This window comes from Rutilus rutilus (assembly GCF_951802725.1).
Source record: "Rutilus rutilus genome assembly, chromosome: 2".
NCBI classification, from domain to species: domain Eukaryota; kingdom Metazoa; phylum Chordata; class Actinopteri; order Cypriniformes; family Leuciscidae; genus Rutilus; species Rutilus rutilus.
The window spans coordinates 57811287-57827147 of record NC_140210.1 but is presented as its reverse complement, the minus strand read 5'-3'; the positions used below and the strand labels follow the sequence as shown (position 1 = coordinate 57827147).

General features: G+C 45.5%; 1 protein-coding gene across 2 annotated transcripts in view; it reads right to left on the bottom strand.

Moving 5' to 3' along the window:
• Nucleotides 1–15861, bottom strand: part of LOC311286307 (adhesion G protein-coupled receptor L1) — a 53831-nt gene that overhangs the window by 15870 nt on the left and 22100 nt on the right. For both annotated transcript variants that reach the window (XM_084402446.1, XM_084402447.1), the window contains exons 5-13: nt 10741–10948; nt 9238–9502; nt 7811–8138; nt 5860–6156; nt 3910–4013; nt 3652–3837; nt 3532–3570; nt 391–571; nt 29–151 (exon numbers count right to left, since the gene is read on the bottom strand). In XM_084402446.1, the coding sequence (XP_084258572.1) occupies nt 29–151; nt 391–571; nt 3532–3570; nt 3652–3837; nt 3910–4013; nt 5860–6156; nt 7811–8138; nt 9238–9502; nt 10741–10948 (1731 nt within the window). The remainder of the gene's footprint in view (nt 1–28; nt 152–390; nt 572–3531; nt 3571–3651; nt 3838–3909; nt 4014–5859; nt 6157–7810; nt 8139–9237; nt 9503–10740; nt 10949–15861) is intronic.

Below are 15861 nucleotides of genomic sequence, written 5' to 3'. Positions count from 1 at the left end.
CGGTGTGTGTGACGGATCAGAGACTGACCGTTGCGGCTGTACTGCTTGATGGTGGACGAGGACACGTGGATGATGCTGTCACTGTCATACGAGTTCGGGAACGACAGATCCTTTAGCTCCATCTCTGTGTTCAGCACATACACCTCCAGATCTGAAACACACACACACACACATAGAGACTGGAGTAATGATGCTGAAAATTCAGCTTTGATCACAGGAATAAATTACACTTCACTATATATCCACATAGAAAACAGCTGATTTACACTGGAATAATATTTCACTATTATTACTGTATTTTGATCAACTAAATGCAGCATTCAGAAACATTAAGAAGAGCTTGCAGACTCCTGAACGGTAGTAACACGTGTGTGTGTGACGCTCTCGTACCGATGTTCGGTGCGCGGTCGCTGAAGTGGCCCCCGTACAGGTTGTTGGCCAATAGAAAGGCTCCCTTCTCCACGACGTCGAGCATCATGGTGGCGGTGTGAGACTGTTCTGTGGCGTTCATGTCCTGCCACGACTCCAGCGCCTCCAGACGCAGCAGGTTATCCACCGTCTGCACCACCGCCTGCACACACACACACACACACACACACACACAGGTTATCCACCGCCTGCACACACACACACACACACACACACACACACACAGATTATCCACCGTCTGCACCACCGCCTGCACACACACACACACACACACACACACACAGGTTATCCACCGTCTGCACACACACACACACACACACACACACACACACACACACACACAGGTTATCCACCGTCTGCACCACCGCCTGCACACACACACACACACACACACACAGGTTATCCACCGTCTGCACCACCGCCTGCACACACACACACACACACACACACACACACACACACACACAGGTTATCCACCGCCTGCACACACACACACAACACAGATTATCCACCGTCTGCACCACCGCCTGCACACACACACACACACAGGTTATCCACCGTCTGCACACACACACACACACACACACACACACACACACACACAGGTTATCCACCGTCTGCACCACCGCCTGCACACACACACACAGGTTATCCACCGTCTGCACCACCGCCTGCACACACACACACACACACACACACACAGGTTATCCACCGTCTGCACCACCGCCTGCACACACACACACACACACACACAGGTTATCCACCGCCTGCACACACACACACACACACACACACACACACACACAGGTTATCCACCGTCTGCACCACCGCCTGCACACACACACACACACACACACACACACACACACACACACACAGGTTATCCACCGTCTGCACCACCGCCTGCACACACACACACACACACACACACACACACACACACACACACACACACACACACACACACACACAGGTTATCCACCGTCTGCACCACCGCCTGCACACACACACACACACACACACAGGTTATCCACCGTCTGCACCACCGCCTGCACACACACACACACACACACACACACACACAGGTTATCCACCGTCTGCACCACCGCCTGCACACACACACACACACAGGTTATCCACCGTCTGCACCACCGCCTGCACACACACACACACACACACAGGTTATCCACCGCCTGCACACACACACAAACACACACAGGTTATCCACCGTCTGCACCACCGCCTGCACACACACACACACACACACACACACACACACAGGTTATCCACCGCCTGCACACACACACACACAGGTTATCCACCGTCTGCACCACCGCCTGCACACACACACACACACACACACACACACACACACACAGGTTATCCACCGCCTGCACACATACACACACACACACAGGTTATCCACCGTCTGCACCACCGCCTGCACACACACACACACACACACACACACAGGTTATCCACCGTCTGCACACACACACACACACACACAGGTTATCCACCGTCTGCACCACAGCCTGCACACACACACACACACACACACACACAGGTTATCCACCGCCTGCACCACCGCCTGCACACACACACACACACACACACACATACACAGGTTATCCACCGCCTGCACACATACACACACACACACACAGGTTATCCACCGTCTGCACCACCGCCTGCACACACACACACACACACACACACACACACACAGGTTATCCACCGTCTGCACACACACACACACACACACACACACAGGTTATCCACCGTCTGCACCACCGCCTGCACACACACACACACACACACACACACACACACACAGGTTATCCACCGCCTGCACACATACACACACACACACACAGGTTATCCACCGTCTGCACCACCGCCTGCACACACACACACACACACACAGGTTATCCACCGTCTGCACACACACACACACACACACAGGTTATCCACCGTCTGCACCACCGCCTGCACACACACACACACACACACACACACACACACACACACAGGTTATCCACCGCCTGCACCACCGCCTGCACACACACACACACACACACACACACACACACATACACACACACACACACAGGTTATCCACCGTCTGCACCACCGCCTGCACACACACACACACACACACACACACAGGTTATCCACCGTCTGCACCACCGCCTGCACACACACACACACACACACACACACACACACACACACACACAGGTTATCCACCGTCTGCACCACCGCCTGCACACACACACACACACACACACACACACACAGGTTATCCACCGTCTGCACACACACACACACACACACACACAGGTTATCCACCGTCTGCACCACTGCCTGCACACACACACACACACACACACAGGTTATCCACCGTCTGCACCACCGCCTGCACACACACACACAGGTTATCTACCGTCTGCACACACACACACACACACACACACACAGGTTATCCACCGTCTGCACCACCACCTGCACACACACACACACAGGTTATCCACCGTCTGCACACACACACACACACACACACACAGGTTATCCACCGTCTGCACCACCACCTACACACACACACACACAGGTTATCCACCGTCTGCACCACCGCCTGCACACACACACACACACACACAGGTTATCTACCGTCTGCACACACACACACACACACACACACAGGTTATCCACCGTCTGCACCACCACCTACACACACACACACACAGGTTATCCACCGTCTGCACCACCACCTGCACACACACACACACAGGTTATCCACCGTCTGCACCACCGCCTGCACACACACACACACACACACACACACACACACAGGTTATCCACCGTCTGCACCACCGCCTACACATACACACACACAGGTTATCCACCGTCTGCACCACCGCCTGCACACACACACACACACACACACACACAGGTTATCCACCGCCTGCACACACACACACACACACACAGGTTATCCACCGCCTGCACCACCGCCTGCACCACCACCTGCACACACACACACACACACACACACACACACGAGGAGTCGTACACTCACACAAGTGTGTGCTGTATAATTACCTGAATAAACGCTCGGCAGGTCCGTTCTCTCTTCTGAAGCTGAAAACACAACAAAACTGTTACTCTGATAGTGAGTGTGTGTGTGTGTGCGTGTGCGTGTGTGTGTGTGTGTGTGAGCACCTTGTTGTAGTTGCGTGTGGCCGACTCCTTGTTCCCGGGTCGCAGCGCCTGTAACTGAGAGTCCAGGATGTCCAACAGCTGCTCCATCAGACGCACAGAGGAAGTGACATCGCCAGCATAGACACGCCCCCGTGTGTGATTGACAAGTACAGCAGCGATATGGGCCGCGTTCTCCCCACTCTTAATCTACAGAGACGAGAGGGAGACTTCAGATATCTGTCTGTCTGTCTGTCACCTGACCTCTGACCTCTGACTGACCTTCTGAGCGACCTGGCTGACCCAGGGTGATGTGCAGTTGCTGAGGTCGGGACCTCTGGGGCTCCACACCACTTCATCAGACATACACTGATACGAGGCGATTCCTGGGACACGGACAGAGAGAGAACAACAAAACACGATAAAGCTGAGTTTTAAACCTCAGAAGAGCCGCCCAGACCTGAAACACACATCAGTGGAACACTTTGATCATTTCCCCGGGTTCAAGGGTTCATTCAGAGGGCAGAAGTCAGCAAACGGATACACACTTATTTGTTTCAACATCAAGATTAAAATGCTTAAGTTTGCATGAGGGAAAAGTTTTTAATCACTTTTATTGTCATCATCTTATCATTTTAATGGTCCTGCTGTGTGTCAGATTGACTTTTATAAGTTTAGTAGTCCCTCAATTAACATGAGCTCATGAAAACTGCATGCATAATAATCATAATACAATTTGAAAACAGCATTTAGTTTTAAACGAGGTTCATCACATCGCTCTGCAGGAGAGCGTGGCTTTAAAGCTAACATTAGCATATGACCTTCAAGTCCCTTGATGTAATCCGTATGATCTACATCAAGTCAAAACACTACTTGCCTCATGGACATGAAAAAATCATGGACATGATTCGAACAGGTTAAATGGTCCTGATTAAAATACTCACACTTGTGCTGCTCGCGGTCAAGATTGAGCGCATTGTAAATGAATGAGACGAATGTCCTCTAGTGGAAGCGTTTGGTACTGCAGCCGAACAACATCTCACTGAAAGATCATTTAATGAGATATCAAGCTCAAATTTTTTAACTTGTTTAGAAAATTATGGCTTTGATTTTCTTGCACTTTTAGAGTAAAAACAGTTTTTGAAAATATATATTTAATAATTGAAAATAGTATTTTTGCGTAAATTTCACTTGTTTCAAGTGTCGTCTTTGAAAAGAGATCAAACTTCAGTCTGTTGCTTTAAAGCATTCAAGATTTACCTACAGTTTAAGTTGGAAATTAAATTTTCAGGTCTATGCTCAAAAAATGTATAAATGGATTATAAATACAGTGTAAATATAATTTAGTACAATAAAATCCCCCAAAAAATACAAAATATTAAATAAAATACATTATCGAACTAAAATATAGTACATTCCTTTAATTGAAATAAAAATAAATAAGTTCAAGTGCGATACTGGCGCGCGTTTTTCTGTTTCACATAAACAGGACATTCACAAGGAGCGCGTTCTCTTTTGTCATGTCGCACCTGAATGGTTTAAAAGCATTTGCATGAAGAAGAACGTGATCATATAATGCAACGCTAGCCAAAGGATGAGGTAAAAGAGAAAAAAACGGATGCTCTGTCAATTGCGTTAAAGGGGTGGTTGATTATGATTTCACTTTTCTAACTTTAGTTAATGTGTAATGTTGCTGTTTGAGTATAAACAACACCTGCAAAGTTACAACGCTCAAAGTTCAAAGCAAAGGGAGATATTTTCTTTTACAGAAATCGCTTTTAAAAAAAGTACAACAAACGGCTGGTAAAGACTACAATGAGCTTCTTCACGGGTTAGTGACATCACTAACCCTAAAATTTACATAAACCCCGGGAACACGCAACAAAGTCCATGTTGAGAAGAGGTAATCGGAACTGCTAACACACACACACACACACACACACACACACACAAGCTCTTGAAGCTCCGCCCCCGTGCCAGGAGCAGCAGCTCATTTGCATTTAAAGGGACACACACAAAACAATGTGTTTTTGCTCACCCTCAAAATGTGACCATTTTAACATGCTATAAAACATGATCTGTGGGGTATTTTGAGCTAAAACTTCCAGAAACTTATTTTTATCTTGTAAAATGGGGCATCATGCCACCCCTTTAAATATGTTTAACGTGTTGAACTGTAAAAAATGTATCGGAACGTTGACAGCCCTAATTGTAACACAAGCATGTACTGACCGAGGGATCCTTTGGGACAGGGTCTCTCCACCGTCTCCCCTCGGTGGGTCGGGGGCCACTGGACCCCGCGGGTCACGCGACTCTCACACACAGGTGTGCGCGGCCCCTGCGGGCGGCGGGGGGGCCTGACGGTCACCGGGACCGTGGCTGTGATGGGACGCCCTGCCGGAGCCCTGTTGATGGCTCCCACCGGGTGAAAGGTCACGGTCGGGGTGGAAGTGGAGCTGAAGCCCAGAGACACCGTGGTGGAGAGCGAGTTTGGTGGAGTGGTGGAGAGAAGAGGGGTCGAGAGAGGATCTGAGAGAGGAGTAAAACATCAGTGCAGTAAGGTTACACAGAAAACAAACAGAGTAAAGCCGGGTGCACACTGTGCGATTTATAATCGTCCTTTAAGATTGTTGCTTGTCAGACTGTACGAACATGATCATCGCTGTAAGTCATGTCACACTGTAAGATCTCAGTTGTCATTAATGTCACACTGTAAGATCTCAGTTGTCATTAATGTCGCACTGTAAGATCTCGGTTGTCATTAATGTCACACTGTAAGATCTCAGTTGTCATTAATGTCAGACTGTAAGATCTCGGTTGTCATTAATGTCACACTGTAAGATCTCAGTTGTCATTAATGTCGCACTGTAAGATCTAAGTTATCAATGTCACACTGTAAGATCTCAGTTGTCATTAATGTCAAACTGTAAGATCTCGGTTGTCATTAATGTCACACTGTAAGATCTCAGTTGTCATTAATGTCAGACTGTACGGCAGTCAAGATGCGTTAAAAACGGACACACGCAAGAAAACCTGTCTGGAGTTTTACATCAATCAATGACACGTTCGCAGACTGTGAGCTGTGTTACATGCGGGATAGAAATGGTGGCTACAAAGAAAACGCTAACTTTAATTTTGGTCATGGCTAGTTGAAAGAATTCTAGGATGGTAGTCTCAGCATGAAGGATATGACAGAAGGGGTTCTTTGTTCTCTACAAAGGTATTGGCAACATCTTTTCCTCATTATGTGGACCTCTAGGTTAGGATGGGGAATGGTCTCCTATTCCCCCCATTATAACACAGTATAGGGTCCTCTTGGCTGCAGATGTACTTGTGGTAAGCTAGCCAGAAACTGATCATATATGGACTTGTCAGTTAATGTATTGTAATTCTATATGATGGAAGGTATGTAATCTTATTGGTTACCTCTGTAACTCCCCTCATATTCTTACTATATATATTCAAAGTGCCAATAAAGTTGAGAAAACGTTCTCCCTCAGCACTGGGTCATTGTTCATTCAACTGCTAAATGTGAGGACTGAAATGAGGCAAAAAGGGACAGGAAATCTTACACTAGCCTTGAAAAATTAAGATAATTTGACGGTTATTGTATGAGAATCACACTGCAGGACTGTGAGTCAAATCTTCTGACAGTGCCAGAATTTTGTCTGAGGTAAAATTTGATTGCAGCGGTCATTAATCGGTCGTCGGTGAACATTAGTTTGTTAGTTTGAACTACCGATCAAAGACTTCAGATTTTAGCCTAGGATCAGAGTGTTCTTTTAGGGTTTGTAAAATTTGTCTCAGATTGCCAAATCGCGGCCAAAATCATACAGGGTGCACCCAGCTTAAGTATCGTTAAAGATTGTGAGGCGTTACAGGATTATTAGGCTGCTGTCACTTTAAGAGCTGCATGGATCCAATACACTGTTACACACGAAAACAGAGAAAACAGAAAACAGAGCCGTCTCGTGCTTGAATGGTTTAAAGTCATTTGAAACGCTCACAAAGAAATCGATAAGAAGAATCGAAATTAAAATTTTATAACAAGTATCCGATTCCTTTAAGTATTTTCGATTTAAGTATTTTCGATTCCCAACCCTATATATCGCATTATATTTTGCAGTATATTCCCATATATTTTTGTTCCGTAAGGGTATGGTTTGAGATTGTGAGGCGTTACCTGTGGTGGGCTGCGGCGGGCTGAACTCCAGCGGGTAGCGAAGGACGATGTAGTTGTTCCAGACGTACAGCTGGTTGTCTCTGGGGTTGTAGCTGATGGACGAGATGTGCTGGTACGGGTTTGGGAATGGGATTCTCACCGGCTCCTCGCGGTTTCGCCGCGTGTCGTAGGCGTACAGGATCAGGTCTCCACCCACCTCGCTGTCATCGTCCTGGTACACGGATCGAACTGCATACAAGATGCCACACGCCACGAACGCGTCGGATGCCATTCGCTTCTCGAAGCTTGTCTGCCACGTCCCCTCGAAACGTAGCGTGTACGGGTTCACCTGAGACACGAGCCAATCGGATTATGGAAAGAACTAGAATGTACATTTCCTGAAGAATATGTGAGTAGTGCTTGCAGTGGCAAAACTCGGCACTCGGTTGCTAGGGTGTTCTGAGTGGTTGCTAGGGTGATACTTGGTGGTTTGTAGTTGTCACAGATGGTTACTATGGAGTTTTTATAGACTTCTTAACATGTTATTTAACACTAAGTAAGTCGTTATTAGCATGTAGCTATTCACTGCTAGCATGTGTAGCATGCTGGAAGTCCTGTTTGCAAGCATGAGTCAAAAGAGCCAACCCACATCTCTGTACGATGTTCTGACGCAGAGATATAGTTCTTGCTAAACGGTTGCTAGGGTACTCTGTTTGGTTGCTAGGGAGTGGCTTGGCAGCTGCCAATGATGTTACTTCAAAGGCTGCTTGTCAGTGTGAATGATATAAACCAACCTCAATGCCTCTATGACATTCAGATTTGAAGATATCCCACTTTGGGTTTGGGTTGCTAGGGTGCTCTATATGGTTGCTAGGGCGTGGCTAGACAGTTAGCAGGGTTAAACCAATAGACTGGATGTCTGCCTAAATCAAAATAGCCAAACTTGCATATCTCTATGATGCTCTGATGCTTTCATCTATTTTTCGATGGAAGTCTATGGGATGGTTGCTAAGGTGCTGTAACTGGTTGCTAGGGTGTGGCTATGAAGATTTGGCTGCTTGATAAGATGAGTCAAATGAGTGAGAGAGAGAGTGAGAGGTAGAGAGAAAGGGTTCTCAGGCCCTGCACGTAAGAAAACGGCATTTGAATTCATGAAAATTCCACAATGTTAAGTCTTTGCGACTTTTTCACCCGCTTTTTCGTCCGCTGTACAAGCATCGTACATCCAATTGCTTATAAAAGTCATAGCACACCTCTCCTCAATAATCTGCACGATTTGATGCCTCATTCATGGGTCTATGACAAACGGTGCAGGAGGAGTAGCGTGCCAAACTTTTGTCCAGAATAATATTAAGTATGACGAATAACAATAGTGATGCCTTGCCTTTAGCAAGCACCACTAATAACCAATCAGAACAATACAGAGAAGACGTAAACAGGAAGCTCACCTGGCTAACAACCAGGCGTCCGCTGTTGGCTTCAGTGGCATAAATGACCCAGAGCCCGTGTTCGTCCACGGCGAGGTCGATGTCGGATTTCCCGCCCCAGCGGTACGGCGACGTGTCGTGATAGTTGGCGGTTGCGATAATGGCTTCACCGCTCTTGATGCGAGTTCGCAGGTCGTATTTCACAATGTTGCGTGTGCGTTCTTTATTGTAGAACACAGCCCCGTCATACACGACGAAACCGGTGCCGTCCACTCGACTCGGCAACCTGTCGATTACACAGAAACGTTACAGTATTCAATTCAATTCACATTAAAGGCCTCATTATACTTCTGCGTCGGACCTACGCCGGAGCCTATACGCCGTAGGCAACGTGTTGGTTTTAATTTATACTTCTGTGTCGTTGTCCGCGTTGACGCAGGGAGCTAGGGAGCGTGTGAAACCCGGAGGGAGGGGTTCTGGCAGACCAATCACAGCGCTTGTGTCCGCGTAGAATTGACGCGTTGTTACATTTTTGGAGAGGTGCACGTCAGGGTACGCCGTAGGGTACGCGCGCTACACACAGCCTACGACGTAGCTACGGCGGCAGTTCGACGCAGAAGCATAAAACAGGCTTTACTTGTATAGCGCTTTTCACAATACACATCGTTTAAAAAGAAGCTTTCAGAAAATGTACACATTACAATTTAGAGTGATCTGTTAACAGAGGAAACTGTGTCTAAGTTATGTATTTCAGAAATGTATATATACTAAATCACAGTTAGCTAAAAAATTTATTAATACAATGTAATAATTAAAGGCAGAAACAATGAGCTCATTGAAGTAATGAATACTTGTTTGTTAACAAATGATTATGACATTTAGAAAAATGCAGCATTGGTGCATGTTAATTCAGTAGCATTTATACAACCTTCATCATTCATTATGCAGTCGCATTCACAAAGCGTTCAAAATCAAATTTAATTGCGCAAACCAAGCGGCAAACTTTCAGTCTCTCTCTTGAATCCAACACGGAAGTGAATTCAACTGCAGTTCATCGACTGGCCACTAGAGACCGGCTGCAGAAGAGAGTCAATCCCATAAACCCCCATGTTAAAATCCCCAACTTTACAGCAGAAAAAAACATGTTTACAGCCTGGTGCAAAAAGTGGTTTTGGTCTATATAGCTAATTTTGCCCTTCATGACGACTGTGAGGGGGGTGGATTACTTTATAACTCATCCATTTAAATTATATTAAGACTTAAAGTTCTGCATAATTAAGGGCGTGGCCACTTGAGTGACAGGTGGATTGCCGCTGATGTCACCACTAGCGTTTGTCTGCTGTCTGTTAGCATCACGTCACCTCAGCCAATCCGCCTCGCTGCACATTTTCGTCTACCGGGAGTGACGCGCTAACGAGATGCTATGCTCCGGCTTTGGGCTTCAAAAATGCTCTTCAGAAACACTACGGGTGATGACACGGACACTACGACCATATTTTTTTACCGTCTATGGCGCAAACTCACTTATAGGTGGTGGTGACCCTGTTTTGGATGTAGTCGTCCCAGGAAGCGTATTCATACAGCATATCAGTGCGATAGGGCGTCCAGGGCATCACGTACAGCCTATCGCCCGCTTGCAGAGGGTCTTTACACCACGCCCCCGACTGATGCTCCGCCTCCCGCACAGAACTGGGCTCCAACACTCGCATTAATGTCCCAGGACACACAAAAACTAGAGGTGGAGAGAGACAGAGCGATAACAGAGATGAGCAGGAGTAGGGGATGAAGTGTATTAGACTAATAAAGAGTAGATCTTATAAACAGATCTATTCTACACACACACACACGCACACACACACAGAACACAAACACACACATCTTACACTACCTATTGCTGTATCATGAGTGCCTGTGTGTGTGAGAAAGAGAGATTTAATTCTTAAAAGATGAAAATACAATTTCATTATAAGAGTGTGACAGCATAGATAGATAGATAGATAGATAGATAGATAGATAGATAGATAGATAGATAGATAGATAGATAGATAGATAGATAGATAGATAGATAGATAGATAGATAGATAGATAGATAGATAGATACAGACAGACAGACAGACAGACAGACAGACAGACAGACAGACAGACAGATAGATAGATAGATAGATAGATAGATAGATAGATAGATAGATAGATAGATAGATAGATAGATAGAAAGAGAGATAGATAGATAAACAGATTGATAGACACACAGACAGACAGACAGACAGACAGACAGATAGATAGATAGATAGATAGATAGATAGATAGATAGATAGACAGACAGACAGACAGACAGACAGACAGACAGACAGACAGACAGACAGATAGATAGATAGATAGATAGATAGATAGATAGATAGATAGATAGATAGATAGATAGATAGATAGATAGATAGATAGATAGATAGATAGATAGATTTGTTTGTTTGTTTGCTGTCAAACTGTTTTGCTACATTTCACTTTTGGTTAGAGTATTTGAGGTAGAGTCATGAGAGAGGGGGCGGGGCTACAGGAACCTTGGAGCCAATGAGATGCGGGTTAGTTCACACAGAGGACAGGGATTGGCTGGGACAGCTGTCACTCACGTCACATCCACTCACTCAGGTCAAGCACTTCAGGAACACGGCATGTGCACACAGTTACTAAAAGAGAAGGAGTTGTTTTCTTTTTAAAAGCTAAATAAACGACAACAGGTCCTGAGGGAAGCAAAGGGATGAACAGAGACACGCGTGTCGTTTGGATCTGAGGATAAATGAGCTTCAAACAGCAAGCAAATCAAAGGGGAGAGCAGAAAACAAGTGAGTGCGTGTGTGAAAGAGAAAGAGAGAGAGAGAGAGAGAGAGAGAGAGAGAGAGAGAGAGAAGAGAAAGAAAAGAGAGAGGAAGTTCGTCCTTGTGTTTGTAAGGTGTGTGAACAAGAGAAGGAGGAAAATGAAGGAGCTGCATCAAACTAGAGCACATCACAAGGGCCAGGGAGAAAAGAGAGAGAGCGAGAGAGGGAGAGAGACAGAAAGAGAGACAGAAAGAGAGAGGAAGACAAGATGAGGAGATGAAGAGAGACAGGAGAGAGAAACTGCGGCGTTAACATGGTCTTTACCTTTTTGGTCCACTTCTATTCAAGCGTTGAAATAGAGAGGGGGAGAGAGGTATAAATGCAGAAAAAGAGAGAGACAGAAAGAGAGAGAGAGAGAGACAGGCAGAAGGTGTACAGAAGAGAGAAAAAAGAGACATTTCAGTTCAACAGCAGAGTCTTCCGTTTCTTTTCAAGCTTAAAGGTCAAGTGAAATTCATTAGACATGAGGAGAAACATGAGGGAGAAAGACAAAAGAGAGGGGACAAAACTATTGCAACGGAAATAGAGAGAGAGAGAGAGAGAGAGAGAGAGAGAGAGAGAGAGAGAGAGAGAGAGAGAGGGAGGGGGGACGAGAAAGAGAGAGAGAGAGTGATGGTATGGTAGGGTAAGGGACAGGAACTAGCTATGCCTCAATTGTACATCACCAATCATTGATGTGGTGATCATTTTAATAATCTGAATCATTATGAATATTCATTAAGTGTTCTTCTGTCTTCCCTCAATCACTCTGTCCACTCTCCATCCCTCCACCCCCCACCCAAAAAAACAAATGAGAAACAAAGCAAATAGAGGCGACTGAGAGACTGATTCAACACACTTGCTGCTAAAAAAATATAAGATTATTAGAGACATTCACATATGGACCTATTCACACCAGAGCCAGAAACTTCCCAGCTAACAGGGAACATTGTCTCAGGGTTCCCTCAAAGTTACGAACAAACGTTCTTTCAGCAACATTAACAGAATGGTCAATCAGCGTTATCTGGTCTTTAACAAAGCATTAGCACAAAAATATAATTTACACATCGTTCATGGAATGTTTTATTTCTGAAATGTTTTAGTTGGCCGTTCATTTAACGTTTTTAAAATGTTGCGACTTGTTTCATAACGTCCAGAGAACATTCAAAACTAACATTCCCAATAATGTTTGAAGAACGGATTGTTTTCTTAATGTTCGCAAAAAAGAAACTGAATGTCTGAGAACATTCAGAAATAACGTTTTCATAACTTATTGGGAACGCTAGAAAATCGTTCTTAGAGCATATTATTGTTAGCTTGGTAGACACTAATAAACTAAATTAATATATATATATATATATATATTTTTTTTTTTTTTCAGGAATGTGATCAACGAGTTTGTATTTTGCGTTATAAACCAGGCAGTTCTGGTCCTGGATTCTGATTGGTCGATACAGTAATATGATTGTTATTTTTGTTGTATGTCAGGAACTGTGTGTTCAAGTTCATTCTAGGTAAGACGTTTACTTACAATGTTTTAATCGAACACTGTGTACATTTCTGCAAGTTACACTGATGGTCATGCTATGTTCTGAATACTCTTTGCTAAGAGATATTTCTGTATAGTTAATATAATAGACAAGACCAGAAAGCTCCTTTGAGGGGTAGAGCAGGGAGGAGGCTTGAAGCCAGAGAGAGAAGAAAAGACCAAATGGAAGTGATCAAAATAAACGGGTTCTAGACAGAGGTTCAGTAACATCTGCTCGTTCCCTGTTCTGGGCTCTCTGAACCCACTTAGCCATTGAAGGTCTGGAGCTTTGTTAGGCTTCTTCTCGTTATGGGAATTCTTCTGTGAGGCAGTGTTGTCGAGTCGTTAGGCTCCCTTAGAGGCTCCTTGGCTAGTGTTTTTATAGTGACTGCTCCTCCGTATCCGGCTAGCGCAGCATCGAGTTGTTAGGCCTCCTTGGTGGGAGCTTGACGGGGTTACAATGCTGAGTTGCTAGGCTCTCCTGAGCCTCCTCTCTGGAGCCTCTCGGGGCTCTCTTCAGCTACATTTAGACTGTCAGTCCAAATCCGATTTTGTGCATATCCGATTGAAATCCAATCAGAATTAGCTAATGTGAACAGCAAAAAGATCACATGAAATCTTGCAAACCGTTTTAGAAAAAAACCTCCACCTCGAGCCTGTTATTTGTTTTGCAAAAATCCACCACTCCTGGATCTTCTGGTCCAATCAGCGCAGGGCTGTGTGAGATCTGACTGACAATCACAGTTCGTGCACGCATCACAGATCCCCCCTCCCCCACGCACATTACAATATCACATGCACACGCCTGAAGTTCGCAGGTGTGTTGGATTGTACGACGCGTGATGGCAGAGAGAAAACTTCTACTAACAAGCTTCCAATTCCTCGGTTATTGCTATCTATGGGTAGATTAGCCAGGGCAGCCTACCTCCGAGTACTCCATGGTGTTGATCGATGCTGAAGAGACGGACGCGTTCACTGCACTGACTGACGAGCACGAACTCGATGGGAGGGTGCTCGCTGGTAGTGGGGGAGGGGCATGAGAGTTGTAAACGTTTAAAATTTTGGCTAAGTCCCCTCAATCCGCCAGACTTGCCGACTGCAGCTTTAAATAAGACAACATCTCTATTGCAAACCCCTCCATGTTGGGGTTGTTGTTGTATTTGCCGTATTCCTACCAATGCAACGTCGTTGCCATAGAAACCAATGCAGATATTCCACACGGACACACAAATCGGATCTGACCAGGTGCGATACACAGTGTGGCAGTAGCGGTTTTAGGCTCGGGCGAACCGGGCAATTGCCCGGGGCGGCATTTTGGGGGGGGCGGAAAAAAAAGAAGAAAAAAAAATACCGCCGCGAACCGGTTTTCTATTATCTATCATTTCACTGTGTGGGGAATTGGCAAATTTGCGCCATCTGCAGCTGCAGGCGCCCCTGCTTGATGCCGTGCACAGAAGCTGTTTGTTTGCGAAGGGGAAAGGGGAGGGGGCGCGGAGGCGCGGGCGCGGATGACAGTTCACCTCTGGGTCTCTTCCAAATGGAACGGACAAGGGGGGGGACGGGGGATCCATATAGTTATCTAAGTCAGTCACACCTCGACTTTCTTGCAAATAACGCACATTTGTTTTCTCTGTATGATTACGGTATCCATGTCATGAATGAAGGGGCAATATTAATTGGTGGGTATAACTCTTATTTGTTAGCCTTTTTGCTATGATTCTTGCTATGCTTAATAATTCGGTTTTAACTCAAACGCGAGATCGGGTCGAAGGGGGTCTCGCCCAGGGTGTAATTCAATGTAGAACCGCCACTGCAGTGTGGACATCAATCATTTTAGATCAGATTCTAATCGGATTCACAAATAATCGGATGTGGACTGACAGTGTGAAGGCAGTCTTTGAGCCTCCTCGAAGACAGTAGTTAGGCCTCCTCTGGTCTGAGAGCCTCAGCATATTGAGGCCCAGAATTGGACCGTAGAGCTGAGCTGTAGGTTCTGCTCTCTGAGCCTCCTCTGGCGCATCTAGTTCGGGAGTCCTGTTACCATTCGCACCCCTGAGCTCCATCTGACATTTTAGTGTCGGGTTACTAGGCCCTCTTTAGGCCTCCTTACTTTCAGTTTTAAACTAAAACAAGCCAAGACTGTAAAATATCCAGTCTAAAATATTGAAATAGTTACTGAAAGTATAATTGAATTATTATATTTCAGTTAACATTCATTCTATTTCAATTAACCTAGCGTTTTTATATAGTTTTAGTTTTGGCTTTAG